This window comes from Lithobates pipiens, unplaced genomic scaffold (genome assembly GCF_037356315.1).
Source record: "Lithobates pipiens isolate NorthernLeopardFrog02 unplaced genomic scaffold, aLitPip1_a1.2 Scaffold_8, whole genome shotgun sequence".
NCBI lineage: Eukaryota > Metazoa > Chordata > Amphibia > Anura > Ranidae > Lithobates > Lithobates pipiens.
Genome location: NW_027507903.1, coordinates 249,498,006 through 249,515,027, shown reverse-complemented (window position 1 = coordinate 249,515,027; position 17,022 = coordinate 249,498,006). Strand labels below are relative to the sequence as shown.

Genomic DNA, 17,022 nt, shown 5'->3' with positions numbered 1-17,022 from the left:
TTAAAAAAGACATATCTGATGAAAAATGGATGTAAACGGGCAAACGCTCTCTTTTTGCAGGAAAGAATGGTTAAGGACTCTAGCTGAAGGGTGTAAAAAACTGATGTAAAAATGGATGTCAAACTGATGAAAAACGTAATCAGTTTTTTTCTTTGAAAAGACGTGACTGAACTGATGAAACAAACAGTCTGCATGTGTGAAAGGGGCCCAAGGTCCCTTTCACACATGCCGACCGGATCGTTTGTTTCATCAGTTCTGTCACATCTTTTCAAAGAAAAAAAACATATGACCTTTACAGTTGGCATCAGTTTTTAATCCATTTTTACATCTGCCAGCTAGAATCCTTAACCACTTGAGTCCCAGAGACATTCTTTCATGCAAAAACAGACCAACTGTCTGTTTATGTCCGTTACAAAAAAATGACTGTTGACGGAAGCGGATGTAAATGGATGACAATCTATATACATCCATTTTTCCATTAAGATGCACTGATGTCCATTTTTCATCTGTCAACGGATGGATGAAAAACAAGCAGTCTGCATGTGTGAAAGGGGCCATAGGGATACTACCACTGGTGACTTGTCACCAGCAACAGGATTACTCATCAGTGTCAAGAACCAAGCAATAGAGACAGCAGAGCTATGCTAGCCATAGACTTTTGAATCTTCCTGCTGAACTTCCTGCTGAACTGTGTAAGGGCAGGCTGAATGTATCAAGTTTATCAATTGATCAACTTGGGTACAACCAGCCTGCCGGATTTTACTTGCGATTATTGCTAGCAGTTGGTATAGCCTCTAGCAATAATCACCGTGGTTGCAGTGCAAGAAAGAAATTTACACCGTGTATGGCCTGCCTTAGTTCAGTTGTTGACCAAAAGCATTTTATTTGGACTTTATCCGGTACTCAGTTAGGAAGCTGAACAAAAAGGTTGCTCACGTATTAGTTATTTTTTGTTTATGTCATTTATTTATTTTTATTTTTTTACACAATTACTTAGACTTGAGTAGAAATTATAGGTTAGTGTGTGTGTTCATGTTCAATGAAAACATATTTTACAGCTTCAAGGGAACCCTATTCACTGAGAAGGAAATTGTGATGCGATATTGTGGTTATGTTGTGGCTTTCTAGCACATGGGAATAAGGCATGGCTTGCAGCCACATAGTACAAGTGAGTCCAACACACACAAATTGAAATGCTTCATAAGGAAAAGTAAACAGAATCCAGAAAACGTTATTTCTGTTTTCTACTTGACAAAAACAGCAATAAATCAGTCAAGCAAACAGATAATTGTAATACTTGAGTTTTAAATAAAACATTTAAAGTCTTCTCTGGATAAAATAAAAGATAGTTGATCACATTTTTTCCATAGAAGAGAATAGGCCAAATACTCGGTGATCATTGGAGGATTGTGGAATAAAATAGATTTAAAATGAATTTCCTGGTTGTCCAGGGCAGTGGCTGGTGTTGTGCTCGCTCTGACCACAGGAGCACACTATGAAAACAATCAGGCTATTAGGTCTAGCAGACTATGCCCTTACTATTCTCTGGGAGTGTGCTACACTGTGGGGAAGAGAACCAATCAAGAGTTTCCCCACACACTACCAGAAAACATGCATGGATTAACACAAAGCCATACGAGCCTAGAGTAACACTGAAAAACAAGTAATATAAATTAAATAAACAATGGTAAAGAAAAAAATAAATACTGGCAAGCCCTTATTTATATCAGTGCTCCTTGTGTTTTGATGCCATTTTAAAATAATAACTGTGACAACATTTTCTGGGTCTACAATTATTACTTTCCTCAAAACCCACATGTTTAAAGTGGTAGTAAACCGCTGGCTTTGATTTTTTTTAATACTGCAAGACAATGTCATAATGTGCTAGTATACATAGCACATTACGTGAAACTTACCTTAGAACGAACCCTCCAGCGGAACGCTGTCACCGATGAAGATGCTTCCATCTTCACCCGGTCTGCCTTCCTGGTTCGTGGACTCCAGCTGTGTGATTGGTCGGAGCCACAATGACGTCATTCCTATGGATGCACACGGGAGCCGCCGTTTACAGCATGGGCATGCCATTCCTTGAGAGCGCATGTGCCGGTGATGTCACCCGCAGCATCTAAAGTAGATATCTCCTAAACGGCACACATTTAGGAGATATTTACAGTACCTATAGGTAAGCCTTCTTATAAGCTTACCTGTAGGTAAAAATCATACATAGGACTTTACTCCCATGTTAAATAGTATGCCTGCCTAAGCAGAGCTGGATTACATACAGTGCCACAGTCACTACTGCATATAACTGCAGAAGGTTTAATGCACCTAGCTGGAAGATGGGCAGAGGTTTCCTTGCCTATTATTCTGTATGTCTATATGTCGATTTTAGGCGATCTTGTGTTCTGGGCTGGGTGAGTTGTTAGCTTATACACGTTACCTTTCGGTCCCTTTTTCTTGGGTGACATGGTATTGTTTGGGCGTCAGACGTTGTCTCAATTCTTGTTCAGTAAAAATCACCTTGCAGATCTTCTTTTCCTTGCGTGACCCTGAGAACAATAAAATCACAAAAATCTGTTAAGTTTTAATTGCAGTAATTACTTTGTTGTTTTGCTTGTTCACAAACACTAGTTGTAGACAGAAACACACCAGTCAATAGTTGATTTACTAAAACCGGAGAGTTCAAAATCTGGTGCAGGTGCCCATGGTAGCCAATTAGTTTCTAACTTATTCAATTAAGATTTGACAATAAAACCTGGAGAAGCAAAATGATACCCCAGCTCCGCTGCCAATATGATGGTCTATGAACTGTGGACCGGTGCTCTAGCCAGGACGTTCAGGCTCCCAAAATGCAGTACTTCAATCAGAAAAGGGCTGGCAACTCGGATGCTCTTGAATAAAAGTCCTTTATTTGGTTACATGGGTACTCGGGTACAGGCTGACGCGTTTCGGCTAAGAAGCCTTCATCAAAGCATAAAACCTGGAAACTGATTGGTTTCTATGCAGAGCTACACTCCACCGTTTTCGTAAACCAACTCCAATCTGTCCAAAGTTAAAGTGAGCAAAAGAAGATAATTGAGAGCAGCACATTCCACGGGAGCAAGGTGGCATTTATATCAAAACTGATGCAAAGTAAAAGTAGTTGGTTTATGGAAAGAAACCAGAAAAACTTTTTGGAAAATGTTTAGGGAACGAATGCAAAAACTAAAAGAATATATACAATTTAAGCAGATAGCAGCCTGGCCAAGATTGACTGCAGGACCTCAGCGCTGTGGGGCATCAATATGAAAGAAGAGGGTCGCCATTGTCAATGCCTACACTGCCATGTGTACTAGTTAGAAATAACAACCAATATAATGCCATCTGGGCTTTCTGTGCATGACAGCCTCACACAGCTATTCATAACAAAAGTAAACATGTTCTAACAAATATTATCCCAAACAGCATAAAAAAAAAAATACAGGTTAGTGATAAAAAAAAAAAAAAAATAGTAAAACCCCTCATCATATTCTGCATGCGTTGTTTCTTATTATTTCTTCTACTGCTCATTAACTGTGACCCCCCCCCCCCCTTCTGGTCAGTGTCTGGTGCTAGCTCTGGTGAAATGCAAAGTACAGCAACAGATTCCAACCAATAAGGCCGCGTACACACGGGCGGACTGTTCGCCCAACCTTGTTCGGCAAACAGTTTCATCAAACAGTCCGCTCAAAATTTGCATGAGCGGACTTGCCCACACACGAGCGGACTGTTTGACGAACAAGGTTGGGCAAACAGTTCGCTCAACTTTTGAAATGAACGGACTCGCCCACGTAAGGCGGAGGCAAGTCCGCCCATTTCGAGCGCGTGTACAGGTAGGCGGGGCCCGCGAAGGAGACGTCGCGGGCTCCGCCGCCTGGAATGGGCTTAAAGGGGAACCCCAACGCCGAAAAAAATCGGCGTGGGGGTTCCCCCCAAGTCCACACCAGACCCTTGTCCGAGCACGCTACCCGGCCGGCCAGGAAAGGGGGGCGAGCGAGCGCGCCCCCCCTCCTGAGCCGTACCAGGCCGCGTGCCCTCAACATGGGGGGTGCCTTGGGGAAGGGGGGGGCCGCGCGGCCCCCCCACCCCAAAGCACCTTGTCCCCATGTTGATGAGGACAAGGGCCTCTTCCCGACAACCCTGGCCGTTGGTTGTCGGGGTCTGCGGGCGGGGGGCTTATCGGAATCCGGGAGCCCCCTTTAAGAAGGGGGCCCCCGGATACCGGCCCCCCACCCTATGTGAATGAGTATGGGGTACAATGTACCCCTACCCATTCACCTGTGAAATAAAGTACAAATAAAAACACAACACAGGGGGAAAAAATATTTTATTGCACAGCCGGGGGTCTTCCGTCTTCGGGGGTCTTCTCGCCGGACTCCTCCGCTATGTGTGTGTAGCTCTTTTGCCAGCGGAGGAGTCCGGCTTTCTTCCTCCCCGCCGCCGGCCTCTTCTCCCGACTTCGGGGGTCTTGTCCCCCTCTTCGGTTCTTCTGCCGGGCCACCGCGCCTGGTCCGGTGGCCCGGTCTTCTGTCGCCGTCTTCCGTTCTTCTGTCGCCGCCTTCGGTTCTTCTGCCGGGCCACCGCGCCTTCTTGTAGCTCTTTTACAGGCGGTGGCCCGGTCTTCTGTCGCCGTCGCCGCCTTCCGTTCGTGTTCTTCTTCTTGTTCTTCTTGTTCTTCTCCAGGCGATGTTGACACGTCGCTCCCTCCGGCCGGAATGCCAGAGCCGCCCTGCGCTGTGACTTATATAGTGACAATGGGGCGGGGTCACATGGTATATGTCACATGGGTTGATGTCACATGGTGACCCCGCCCCCTTACGATGTCATAGTCCCCATGTGACATCAACCCATGTGACCAACCCATGTGACATATACCATGTGACACCGCCCCATTGTCACTATATAAGTGACCGCACAGCGCGTCCCCGGCATTCCGGCCGGAGAGCTCGTCGAGTCAACATCTCCAGGAGAAGAACAAGAAGAACAAGAAGAAGAACACAAATGGAAGGCGGCGACGGCGACAGAAGACCGGGCCACCGCCTGTAAAAGAGCTACAAGAAGGCGCGGTGGCCCGGCAGAAGAACCGAAGGCGGCGACAGAAGAACGGAAGACGGCGACAGAAGACCGGGCCACCGGACCAGGCGCGGTGGCCCGGCAGAAGAACCGAAGAGGGGGACAAGACCCCCGAAGTCGGGAGAAGAGGCCGGCGGCGGGGAGGAAGAAAGCCGGACTCCTCCGCTGGCAAAAGAGCTACACACACATAGCGGAGGAGTCCGGCGAGAAGACCCCCGAAGACGGAAGACCCCCGGCTGTGCAATAAAATATTTTTTCCCCCTGTGTTGTGTTTTTATTTGTACTTTATTTCACAGGTGAATGGGTAGGGGTACATTGTACCCCATACTCATTCACATAGGGTGGGGGGCCGGTATCCGGGGGCCCCCTTCTTAAAGGGGGCTCCCGGATTCCGATAAGCCCCCCGCCCGCAGACCCCGACAACCAACGGCCAGGGTTGTCGGGAAGAGGCCCTTGTCCTCATCAACATGGGGACAAGGTGCTTTGGGGTGGGGGGGCCGCGCGGCCCCCCCCTTCCCCAAGGCACCCCCCCATGTTGAGGGCACGCGGCCTGGTACGGCTCAGGAGGGGGGGCGCGCTCGCTCGCCCCCCTTTCCTGGCCGGCCGGGTAGCGTGCTCGGACAAGGGTCTGGTGTGGACTTGGGGGAAACCCCACGCCGATTTTTTTCGGCGTTGGGGTTCCCCTTTAAGCCCATTCCAGGCGGCGGAGCCCGCGACGTCTCCTTCGCGGGCCCCGCCTACCTGTACACGCGCTCGAAATGGGCGGACTTTCCGAGCGGGAACAGTCCGCTCATTTCGAAAGTACAGCGGACAGGCCCACACACGGGCGGACTGTTCGCTCAAACACAGTTTCAGCGGACAGTTTTTCGGAATTTCCGAAAGACTTTGTCCGTCCAACTGTCCGCTGAAACTGTCCGCTGAAAGCCCACACACGAGCGGACTGTCCGCCCAAACACTGTTCAGCGGACAAGGTTGGGCGAACAGTCCGCCCGTGTGTACGCGGCCTAAGACTTCGGTTTACTAATACTGGTACTAAATCTTGGTAGATGATTATTTCGGATTGGTGGCTATGGGTTTATAAATTATGCATATCATTATTGCATTTGCCATCTGTCATTGAATAAGCCTTTTTTTTTTTTCAATAATTTTTATGGAAGAGTTTACAGATAAGAGATATCAAAAAACATGAGAACATTTCCATCAAAAACCATAAGGGCCAGTTCACACCACAAAAATGCACTCCAGATCCGTCCCGGATGCGTTTCTGCATGCGCGTTTTTTGATGGGTTCCGGTGCATTTTTTATGTGTTTTTGATGCATTCCAGTGTGTTTTTGATGCATTTTACTTCTTTCCAGTACAGTCCAGTGCAGGAAAAATGCAGCAAGTTCTACTTTTTTTCTGGAACTGAAAAGCCCTAGAACTGACTGCACTGGTGTGAACTATGCCATTGGAATCATAACTTACTTTCCATGCGTTTTTGATGCAGAACAAAAACACCCTGGACTGCATGTGGTGTGAACTGGCCCCTAAGGACATTTGTAGACAGTAGCACCTGTCAGGATCTAATAATGAAGTCCTGCATTTGGATAGACAAAGACAAAGTGGGGTGTATATATATATATATATATATATATATATATATATATATATATATATATATATGTAAAGCCAAATGGTGACTGTCATATTAGTAGTTGGAAACTAGGTTAGGCGTGCAATCTGGTACCCCCCCCATTTGGGATCAAACTGCATTGGGGGGGGGGGAAATCACACCTCCCATCCTCTGTTCCTTCCCAAAAGCAAAACAGCTAGTTAAAAACTATTATGTACCATAACTATAGTGTTGACTTGCAACTAAACAAACTATGACGTATTAGTCTTTGCTGAATGAACTGTATGCGGACGGTATAAAGGTTCTGGTTGAAGGTAACTATGTTTTCCTGAATTTCGATCTATCACATCGTTTGTGCTTAAACACATCTGCATGAAATCTATCAGGACACTTGTTTGTTTAGACTGCTGTGATATCCTCGTGAGGTACGAGCTGGTCATATATATTAGTATTACTTTAGTAAGGGATGATAGCCTGTCAGTCTGAGATAGGCAAGAGGACAGAGTAGTTTGGTTCAGATCTTGGGGGGGAAAGGGTGAAGTAATCCGGGATAGCTGGTAGTAAAAGAGAAAGAGGGGTAAGGGAGGGGGGTGGTGGATGAGTATTCCATTCTCCTCCGTCTAGAAATATTGGGGGTTTAATTAAGCTAGTTAAGTGAATAAGCCCATTTGAGGACAACCATATCATCTCTACCCAGAAAACATGTTCTTACACTTGAATTCCTTTATAAAACTGCATATAAATCAATCAGATTTTTTTCTGGTCATTGTAAAATTATTTATAAGGAGGAATGGTCGGTCCCTCAATTTACCCCAGTCCCTTTTTAAACAGATCATTAGACATGTGCACTGCCAAAAAATGTGATCGTTTTGGTTTCACTTGTTTGTTTTTTCATTTTTTGGGTCATTTGTTATGATCGAAATTCCTTATTTTAAAAGATTTTTTAAATTTGAAAGTTCGGAAATTAGAAAATTTGGAAATTCAAAGTCCAAAAAACTAAAATCCGAAAATAAGAATGAAAATTCTAAAAAAATAATAATTTGAAAATCTGAAATAACTGACTAAAAATAACTAATTATTAAATTATAGGTATTGGAATTTCCTTTCAAATTTGGCAGTTAGTGAACGTAATGAATAAATTCCAAATTATCCAAAATAATAAATGCCACATCTAAACGAATGGAACATAACTAATTAATAATAATAAAACGTTTATTATTATTATTATTATTATTATTATTATTATTAATTATTATTAATTTGTTACATTCCATTCTTTTAGATGCAGCATTCGTTATATCTAATAATTTGTAACTTTGGATAAATTTGTATTTATTAGGTTCACTAACAGCCAAATTTGAAAGGAAATTCCAATACCTATAATGTATTAGTTAGTAATAGTTATTATTAGTTAGTTATTATTACAGATTTTAAAATTTTCGGGATTTCTTATTTTCTGATTTTTGTTCTTATTTTCGGATTTTTGAATTTCAGAAAAATTTGTTAAATGGGTTTTCGGTAATTCGAATACTTCCAAATGAACTAATTTGTCAAATTTCGTCTAAAGTCAAATTTGGATAAAAACGAATTGTATATGTCTTCAGATCATTTCTTTCCTTGTAATTTGAATTATATTTAGAAGTCAGCGTGTTTTTCCTTCTATAAAATTACCAGAATTAAACATGAACTATATGTCTACTGATGTACATTGTAAAACAGCAAAGTGGTGGACATTAATTTCTGTAGAGCAGTATATAAACAGCACTGCAGAAATTTTTCTCAGGCAACCAATGTGCCCATGAAAACCTGTGATCTGAGCCATCATCTGACGGTCCTGATCACAGACACCATGTACAGAGCTGATCTGAGCAGTTCTGTACCTTGTGACTACTGTAGTGACCAATCACAGTATTTGCAAATTTAAACAGCGTACTGTTTACCTTTGGGAGCCCTCTCCTTCACAATTACAGCAGCTGCTGTAAAAAAATAAAAAAGCCCCTCTGGCACAGTAAGGTGGATTTACTAGGTTTACTAAAACTGGAGAGTACACCTGGGGCAGGTGTGCATGGTAGCCAATCAACTTCTTACTTCAGCTTGTTCAATTAAGCTTTGGAAGCTGATTGGTTTCTGCAGATCTGTACAGAAATTATTCAGCTTAATCTAACAAGCTGAAGTTAGATCTGATTGGCTACCATGCAGAGCTTCCCCAGATTTTGCACTCTCTGGTTTTAGTAGATCAACCCCAGTGTTAGAAAACTTCCTTTAGGCCCTGTTAGAAGTTTTTGAGTTAATTAATATTTTAAGTGATAAAAGTTTCTTAAAATATATGTAAGTTATATGTATGGAAATAAGTAATGGTTTCTAAAGGTCACAGAACAACACAGAGTATAGAGAGGAGTGGTTTTGCTGAGTAGGTACATCTATTTTTGAGTTACTATGTCAGGATAATGGGCGGAGTTATGCTACTTATCTATAGACTGAACCATATTAGGTATATATGCAAATATGGGTGTTATTAGGATATGCTGACATAACATCATGAAACAGTATAAGAATGGAGCAGGATTATGAGAGTGAGGGGAGATCGGTGGGAAGAGAAGGAACGCTATACTTTGAAAATGTAACACCAGAAGTACCACCTTAGAAGCCAAAACCATGCCATATGTTACCAGATGTCAATCTTGTCTTTGCTTATCTTTCTGAACAATAAACCAACTATTGAACGAATGAAGGATTCTTCAATTTCTACTCCTGAAAGTACGATCGAAATGCCTTGGATGAAGACATACATATCTCCGCTACACACCCTTTAGGAGAAGGGATACTGATTCACATATTACACAAAGACTTTGCTATTCATTAAGAAACACCCCTGTGAGTATAGTAGAATATTGGAGTAATATGTATTTTACTGGGAAGTGTAGAGTATGTAGAGTTTCCACTACATTTACATTTCTACTACTCTAAATCACTTTTTTTTAGGCCCCTTTCACACTGGGGCGTTTTTCAGGCACTACAGCACTAAAAATAGCGCCTGTATAGCTCCTGAAAAAATCTGGCCCCTTTCACTCCAGTGTGAAAAAATCTGGACCCTTTCACTCCAGTGTGAAAAAATCTGGACCCTTTCACTCCAGTGTGAAAACCGGTGCATGGCAGGACGGTGAAAAAAGTCCTGCTAGCCGCATCTTTGGAGCGGTGAAGGAGCGGTGTATTCACTGCTCCTACACATTGAAATCAATGGGGCAGCCCGGCTATACCGCCGGCAAAGCGCCGCTGCAGTTTTAACCCTTTTTCGGCCACTAGCGGGGGTTAAAAGCGCCCCGCTAGTCGCATACCACCGCTAAAACTACGGTAAAGCGGCGCTAAAAATAGCGCCGCTTTACCGCCGATGCCGCTCCCACCCCAGTGTAATGTCAGCTTGTTAGATTAAGCTAGATTGATTTCTGTACAGAGCTGCACCACATTTTGTATGCTCCAGTTTTAGTACATCAACGCCAAAACCTTTCTGTCTTTCAGCCCTGCTGCAGTACACTATGCCAGCATTTCCCAGATTTCAAAATGACAACCAGGATTTGCTGTGTAATTACAGCAGACATTACAGCAGCTGCTGTCAACAAACAGACCTTCTGACAAAGTGTGACATTGTATCTTTCTTTCGAATTTGAACAATCTAAAATTGTATCTACAGATCACAGGGATGAGCTTCAATTTGCTGTCAACCTTACATGCAACCTTGCAAATAAAATAAAAAAAGCCCTTAGTTTACAGCACACCAATCATATCAAATTAATTCCTTCCTCCCCTTCTCCCCATAGCTTTTATTTTCAGATGTTTTGTTTATTGCTATTTTCTAACCATTACTATTTAAACATTTTTCATTTTTATTTATTTCGTTCGTTACATTTTTTGTGTCACAAAAAAGTGTAAAATTAAAACAAAGACTTTTTTTTTCATTTTCACTGGTTTATACCAGAATTTTAGTGCCATTTTAAACAGGCAAAATTAAATACAATTTTAACTATTTTTTATCTACAGTAACGCTCATTTTTTTTCATAACACTAATCAAAGTAGAATTTTTTTTTTAGTTACGTTATGATTTTTGTCTGTGGATTGCATAAAAAAAATATTTTTACACGGCAATATCACTACGAGAAATTTTGTTTGTCTTTAAAAAAACTAATATATGAATTATGTTGTAATGGCAAAGTCAATACAGAAATGTAAAAATAGTTTTGGCTCAAAGGTTTTTCCATTTTCTAACTTTCACCAGAAGTTAGCAGCTAACTGCTCTTGTATATGGCATGTAAATGGTACAGCCATTTCTCTTTTTAGTTGTTTCATTAATTAACCACTTTTAAATTCCAAGTAGGTTTATGGTAAGTAGGCTATTTAGGACTTTATTTGTTTATACTTTATTGGTTTTTGTTTACTTTTGTTTATTCAATAATTTTGATTACAGATTTTGTTTATTCAATAACTTTGATTACAGCACACTTGGTCATCAATCACTCCACCACGACTGCATTGTATTGCTGAACCACCCCTCCCATATTTTGGTGTGCTGACGAAACTTTGTGGACTCCTCAATACCCACCTGCTTGGATGAGTAGTTGAGGGATGGGACGCATGAATCTGTAGTTCCAACCCCTCCTATTGTTACTGACCTGTCAGCTAAAAATGGCATCTGTTCCTCTACTGTCCTAGAATATTAGAGGTATCTGAGACCCTCTGAAACACACTACAGTACTTGCAAAATGTGTGCTGCAGGAAACACATCTGGTGTCAGAGACAGTTTCATGTATGCATTTCTCCTGGGTGGGATGGGAGTATCACTCTACTCACACCACCTATTCTTGGGGGGGGGGGGGGGGGGTTGAGTGTCCTGCTACACCGATCCATTGATTTTCTATTATTTGATAAACTGATTGATTCAGAGGGGGTTTGTGGTATTGTTATGCAGATTATATCAAGTTGAATGTATTCTTGCAATGGTGTATATACCCCCTCTCTTTAACTGAACAGTGTTGAGAGTTCTCCTGACATATCAGTTGGACAACCCTGAAATTCCTTTGATTCTAGTGGGAGATCTAAATGGTTTTCTAAACCCTCTCCTGGACAAGCATCCTCCCCCTGCTTTGGGAACTAAACCTTCCCGAACCATGCTACTGAAATTCATAGAGGAAGCAGGGTGGATAGACCCATGGCGGAGCCACAACCCACTGCAGAAGCAATTTTCATGCTTTTCCAAAACGCATTTCTCTCTGTTTAGGATAGATCTATGTTTATGTACCCCAGCTGCCTTGATTCTGGTTCAAGATCTACAATATTTAGTTAGAGGCATATCAGATTACTCACCCCTAATAGTAGATTTAAATGTTAAACCAGTCACGTCCCTACCCAGGTCTCCTTGGAAACTTAATGCCTTCTGGTTAAATCTCATCACTTCTCATGATAAGATTGCAACGGAGATTGCTACTCATTGGCGGAACCATAATGACTACCTTGATGCAATAGGTGCCTGGGATGCCTTTAAAGCCTTCTTGAGGGGGATGTTCTTGGATGAAGTCAATACCATTAAACGACAAACTAGGGCACAATCTGAACAGCTGAGGTGTCGCCTGGAGGCAGAGTTCATTGCTTACTCATCAGATGCCACTAGAGAGGCCTGGATAGCCTTTTCAGGAGGTGGTAGACCAACTGGTGGCACCCATGACAGATAGGAAACGTTTCTTCAGCAAATTAGCCTTTTATGAGGCGGGACAACAGACAGGAAGACTAGTGGCCAAAATAGTCCATTCGCACCAGACTTTTCCATCTATTGGGGCACTATGCACCTGGATGGGGAGGATGGTAAACACATGACTCTTATCATGCAGGAGTTAGTTGAGTTATATTCTGATCTATATTGCTCAAGACAAGATTATTCGGAAACAGAATTACAGAGTTTCTTGGGTGGGGTCGATCTGCCATGCCTGTTGGAAGCCCAGTAGAGGGCTTTAGATTTGGAAGAGCTACAGGCAGCGGTTAACTCCTTTCCAAATACCAAGGCACCAGGGGGTGATGGGCTTCCAATAAAGGTGTTTAAGCAGTATGGAGAGGTCATATTACCCCACCTGCTAAAGGTACTCAGTGTGGCTATAGAGAGCAAGAGTCTTCAAGAATCTATGACTCGGGCCAGTATTATCCTGTTACTTAAACCGAGCAAGAACCCGCTGGATCCAGGTTTCTATAGACCAATCCCCCTCTTACAGGTGGATATTAAAATCCTAGCCATGAGACTCAGCCAGGCCATAACCTCCATTATTCATTCAGATTAATCTGGATTTATGCAAGTCTACTGTCATTAACCTGCGCAGACTGTTCCTTAATATGCAGACAATATGGGGGATAGGTAAAAAGAAAATAAATACAGCACTAGAACCAAAAAAAAAAATTCAATAAATATATATATATATATATATATATATATATATATATATATATATATATATAATAGCTGCAGCTCAAATTTGCAAGATATATGCAAACACAATACAGAGAAAAATAAAAGAAAGGCTGCACAAATACATTAAATTGTGTATGGTGATAATCCTATTAGTGTATACCACCAACTAAAAAAATCAATTGAATACATAATAGTGATTATAAATGCAGCACTGACCCCCGAAGGAGTGGCTGATTTGCTGGGCTTATCGTTACCTTCTTGACCTCGTGTATGTCTAGGGGTTTCCCGAGGTAGATGGCCCAGAGAATTGTGGAAACTGACACTGGATCCGCTTTTAGGATTTTTATTTGCAAAAAAGAGTAGACAAAACACAGTCTCTCAATGAGGGATAGAGGGTTTAGGTAGAAAGTTCAGGTACTCTTGGAACTGCTCAAAATAGGAAGTCTCTCACTATAGAAATCCAGAGAATAGCCACTCACAACTGGATTCTCAAAGCTACCGGATAGACCTCCTCTCACTAGGCCTAGCAGCCGATAGAGTGTTCAGATAAGGCAAAGCCTCTGCCACAGACTTGCATATAGAACGGTTGAATAAAGTCTCTGCCACAGACTTGTTATAGAACACTTGTTGATTACTTGTAGTAACTGAAGGATGTAGACAAATTTAGAGAGCCAACATACGGTACCAGTATCTTGCAGCCGGTCCGGCGATAGCATACGAGTGTAGATTCACTTGATGTCCTTCAACTAAGCCTCCAGGCTTTTTCTGAGAAGCCAGCCTTCAGCATGGCCTTCTCCCAAAGAGTCCTCCCCTGGTTGCTTCTTCAGTTGCCTCTCCATAGATGAGATGGCACTGGAACACCTTCTGAATTCTCCCTCCAGTTACTTCGCCTCGGGCTAGCCAACCCCGAGACTCGGCATTGGATGGATCCACATCCCAGGCCATGAAATCCATGGGGGCTAGTCAGGAGGACCAGGACTAAACAGACAGAAAGATCTTCTGGACCGGAAACCCAGAAGCACGTGATGTCAGTACTTTAGGTACCCTTTCCCAGAGTGCACAGGAGGATGACACTCCCACTGGGCTGGTTCAGAGAAAAAGTGGCACTCAATGCGCCCAGCTGAACTGCGTTCTCACACTTGCCAGTGATGACAGCGGCACCTGTGGCCAAGCAGCAATCCAGCTAGACTGGTACTGAAACCATAATTTGGTATAATTAAAACCAAAACCAAACTGCGGTTCTAGAAACTTTAAATAGAAAAAAAACACATAGCACGTATGCTTCAGGAGACGGCGCTACATAAATAACAAATCCTCAAAAAATATTAAATGAATAAGTAAAAAATATAGTCCAGTGAAGTATTATAATAGATAAGTGAGTAGTCCAGTGAGGTGATAAAGTAGATGAATAAATGAATAAAATGCAATCTTCTGTGCAGACAACACCACCGAATAATTGTAACCTCCACCACACAAATAATGCGCTTAACAGAAGGCAAGCAATATCAGGCCTGTAGTTATACTCAACATGGGGACACCAACAGTAGTAGCAAATCACTCTTCCTATGCTGGAGACAGGCCAGGAGATCAAACCTCAGCAGGTAAACCAACAGCCAACAGTCAAGGTCCTTTTCCTGTGCTCATCCATGAATCCAAACATTTCCATTAGTAATGTCTTTCTTCCTCACAGACTAGAGATCGTGTCACCTTGACCGTTATTCATTCAATATTTTGTGAGGATTTGTTGGTTATTTATAATCACTATTATGTACTCAATTGATTTTTTTAGTTGGGGGTATACACTAATAGGATTTTTACCATACACAATTTATTGTATTTGTGTAGCTTTTCTTCTGTTTTTCTCAATATGGTGAACAGGGCTTCGCTACGTCATTTACAGCTCACGGAGCTTGCGTTCCACGCTGACACGCACTTCCGGTTCCGGTCTCTGGCTTCTGGACACCATAGAGATCACGCGGCGTGCTACCCAGCTAGCCTTCCGTACATCCACAGAGGCTCTACCGCTGCTCCACCTCCCTGCGGCTGGTCATCTCGTTTGCTGGAACACAGCTCCCTACACAGTGGACTGCACAGTGACTCCGGACCCCCTATCCTATATATGCCTAAATATTATCATCTCCTTTTGAGTAGCCATTTGACTTGTTAGTCCTATTAAATGAGTTCTTAAATACTACACTTAGTCTGGTGCAACTTGTTCCTTTTCCTTTCTATCTAGGGTGTACACTGGTTTAATGATAAATTAGACATAATACCCTCATTTAAAGGTGTGGTATGTGGAGTATGTGGGGGGGGGGGGGGATCTTTAGCAATGTAAAGGATGTTTCAATAGTAGATTGTGATTGCATATGTGATTGTCATTGATGATGTAATATCTGGAATTGATTGTGCTGGTTGTGTTTGTTCTTGTTTCTCTCAATAAAATATTTTGAGAAAAAAAATTGTAACTAAACCCACATCATAAAAAACTATCAATAAATGCTGTATTGCATGTTGTTCATACTCACTCAGTCACTATGAGATTTTTTTTCTGTATTCTGCAAAAAAAATTGTTGATCCTACTGTTCTCTATCTCCATCTTCTGTTCATGTCAACAGTTCAGCTAGGGATTTTGCAGCAGGGTGGCATCTCTGCACCTACTCAGTTTTCAGTAATTTTCTATGCTGAGCATTTCCTCCCTATCACATCTGAGCAGACCATAGAGTCACAGATGTTGGTGTATATACAGTGGTAAATGACAGCCCACTCCCTTCTCTTCCATGCCCTCTAACCAGCTAACCACAATGGGAAAAGGATATTACATGTAAATTAATGGAGGCGTCATCTCCCTAGTATTCTAAGACACAGGGCGTGGCACAGCCTGTGACTGGCAGAAATCCACCGACACCTTGTTATTTCCACAAAATAATAAAGATTTCATTTCAAATATATATTTGTATGCCAATTTAAAAGTTTATTAATATGTGTGCTTATGTATGAATGTGAATTAGGGACCTTAGATTGTAAGCTTGTTGAGAGCAGAGACTGATGTGAATGTACAATATATGTGTAAAGCGCTGTGCAAATTTAGGGCGCTATATAAGTACCTGTAATAAATATTTTTTTTATTTTGAATGTGTAACCAGCAGCAGAGGACTAGAAGTTCTTCCTGCTTATGTCTCCTTGCAGACAGGCTGGGAGAGAGTTGGGTCATGTGACAGTTGTATATTGATTAGGAAAAAGGTACTTAGATTTTCTCTGTTAAAATAATTACAGTGCCATCATCCATATACAGAAATGGAAAGGACAATATAAATTAAACAGTGTGTGTTTAGTAACACTTTATAAACACATAAGGAAGTGTGTGTGTATATATATATATATATATATATATATATATATATATATATATATATATATATATATATTTAAATTTAGGTTTTGGTTAACATTACATTTTTTGATTCCTATAAATACATTTTGTTTTCTATGATGATTCAATTCTACTTGGTAAAATGTACTACGTATCTCCGAATTTAAATTTTAACTGGGCTTGCATATTTGCTAATCTGTCCTGACAAAATACTTTTTCACAATTGCTGGTTGTAGTAAATGATGAACAATTACAAAAAAAAATAACTACGGTACAAGTATGGTGCTGCTGCTAGGGGTGTGCAACTATAAAAAGGCCAATTGTTTCCCCAAAGTTTCAAGAAGGTTGACCATCTGTATGTCATTTAGTACAAGAAAGGGGACTTCAGGTTTAAGTTACATGGTATCAGATTGCAATTTCCTAACATTTGAAGCCTGTCTTCTGTTTTGTTTTTATTTTATTTTTTTCTAAAGCTATTTCTGTTATTACCAAGGGTTGTTAA

At 41.7% G+C, this 17,022-nt stretch overlaps 1 protein-coding gene across 3 annotated transcripts in view; it reads right to left on the bottom strand.

Moving 5' to 3' along the window:
* Positions 1-17,022, bottom strand: part of MSRB3 (methionine sulfoxide reductase B3) — a 291,298-nt gene that overhangs the window by 170,185 nt on the left and 104,091 nt on the right. For all 3 annotated transcript variants that reach the window (XM_077469957.1, XM_077469955.1, XM_077469956.1), the window contains one exon: positions 2,441-2,549. In XM_077469957.1, coding sequence (XP_077326083.1) covers positions 2,441-2,549 — 109 coding nt within the window. The remainder of the gene's footprint in view (positions 1-2,440; positions 2,550-17,022) is intronic.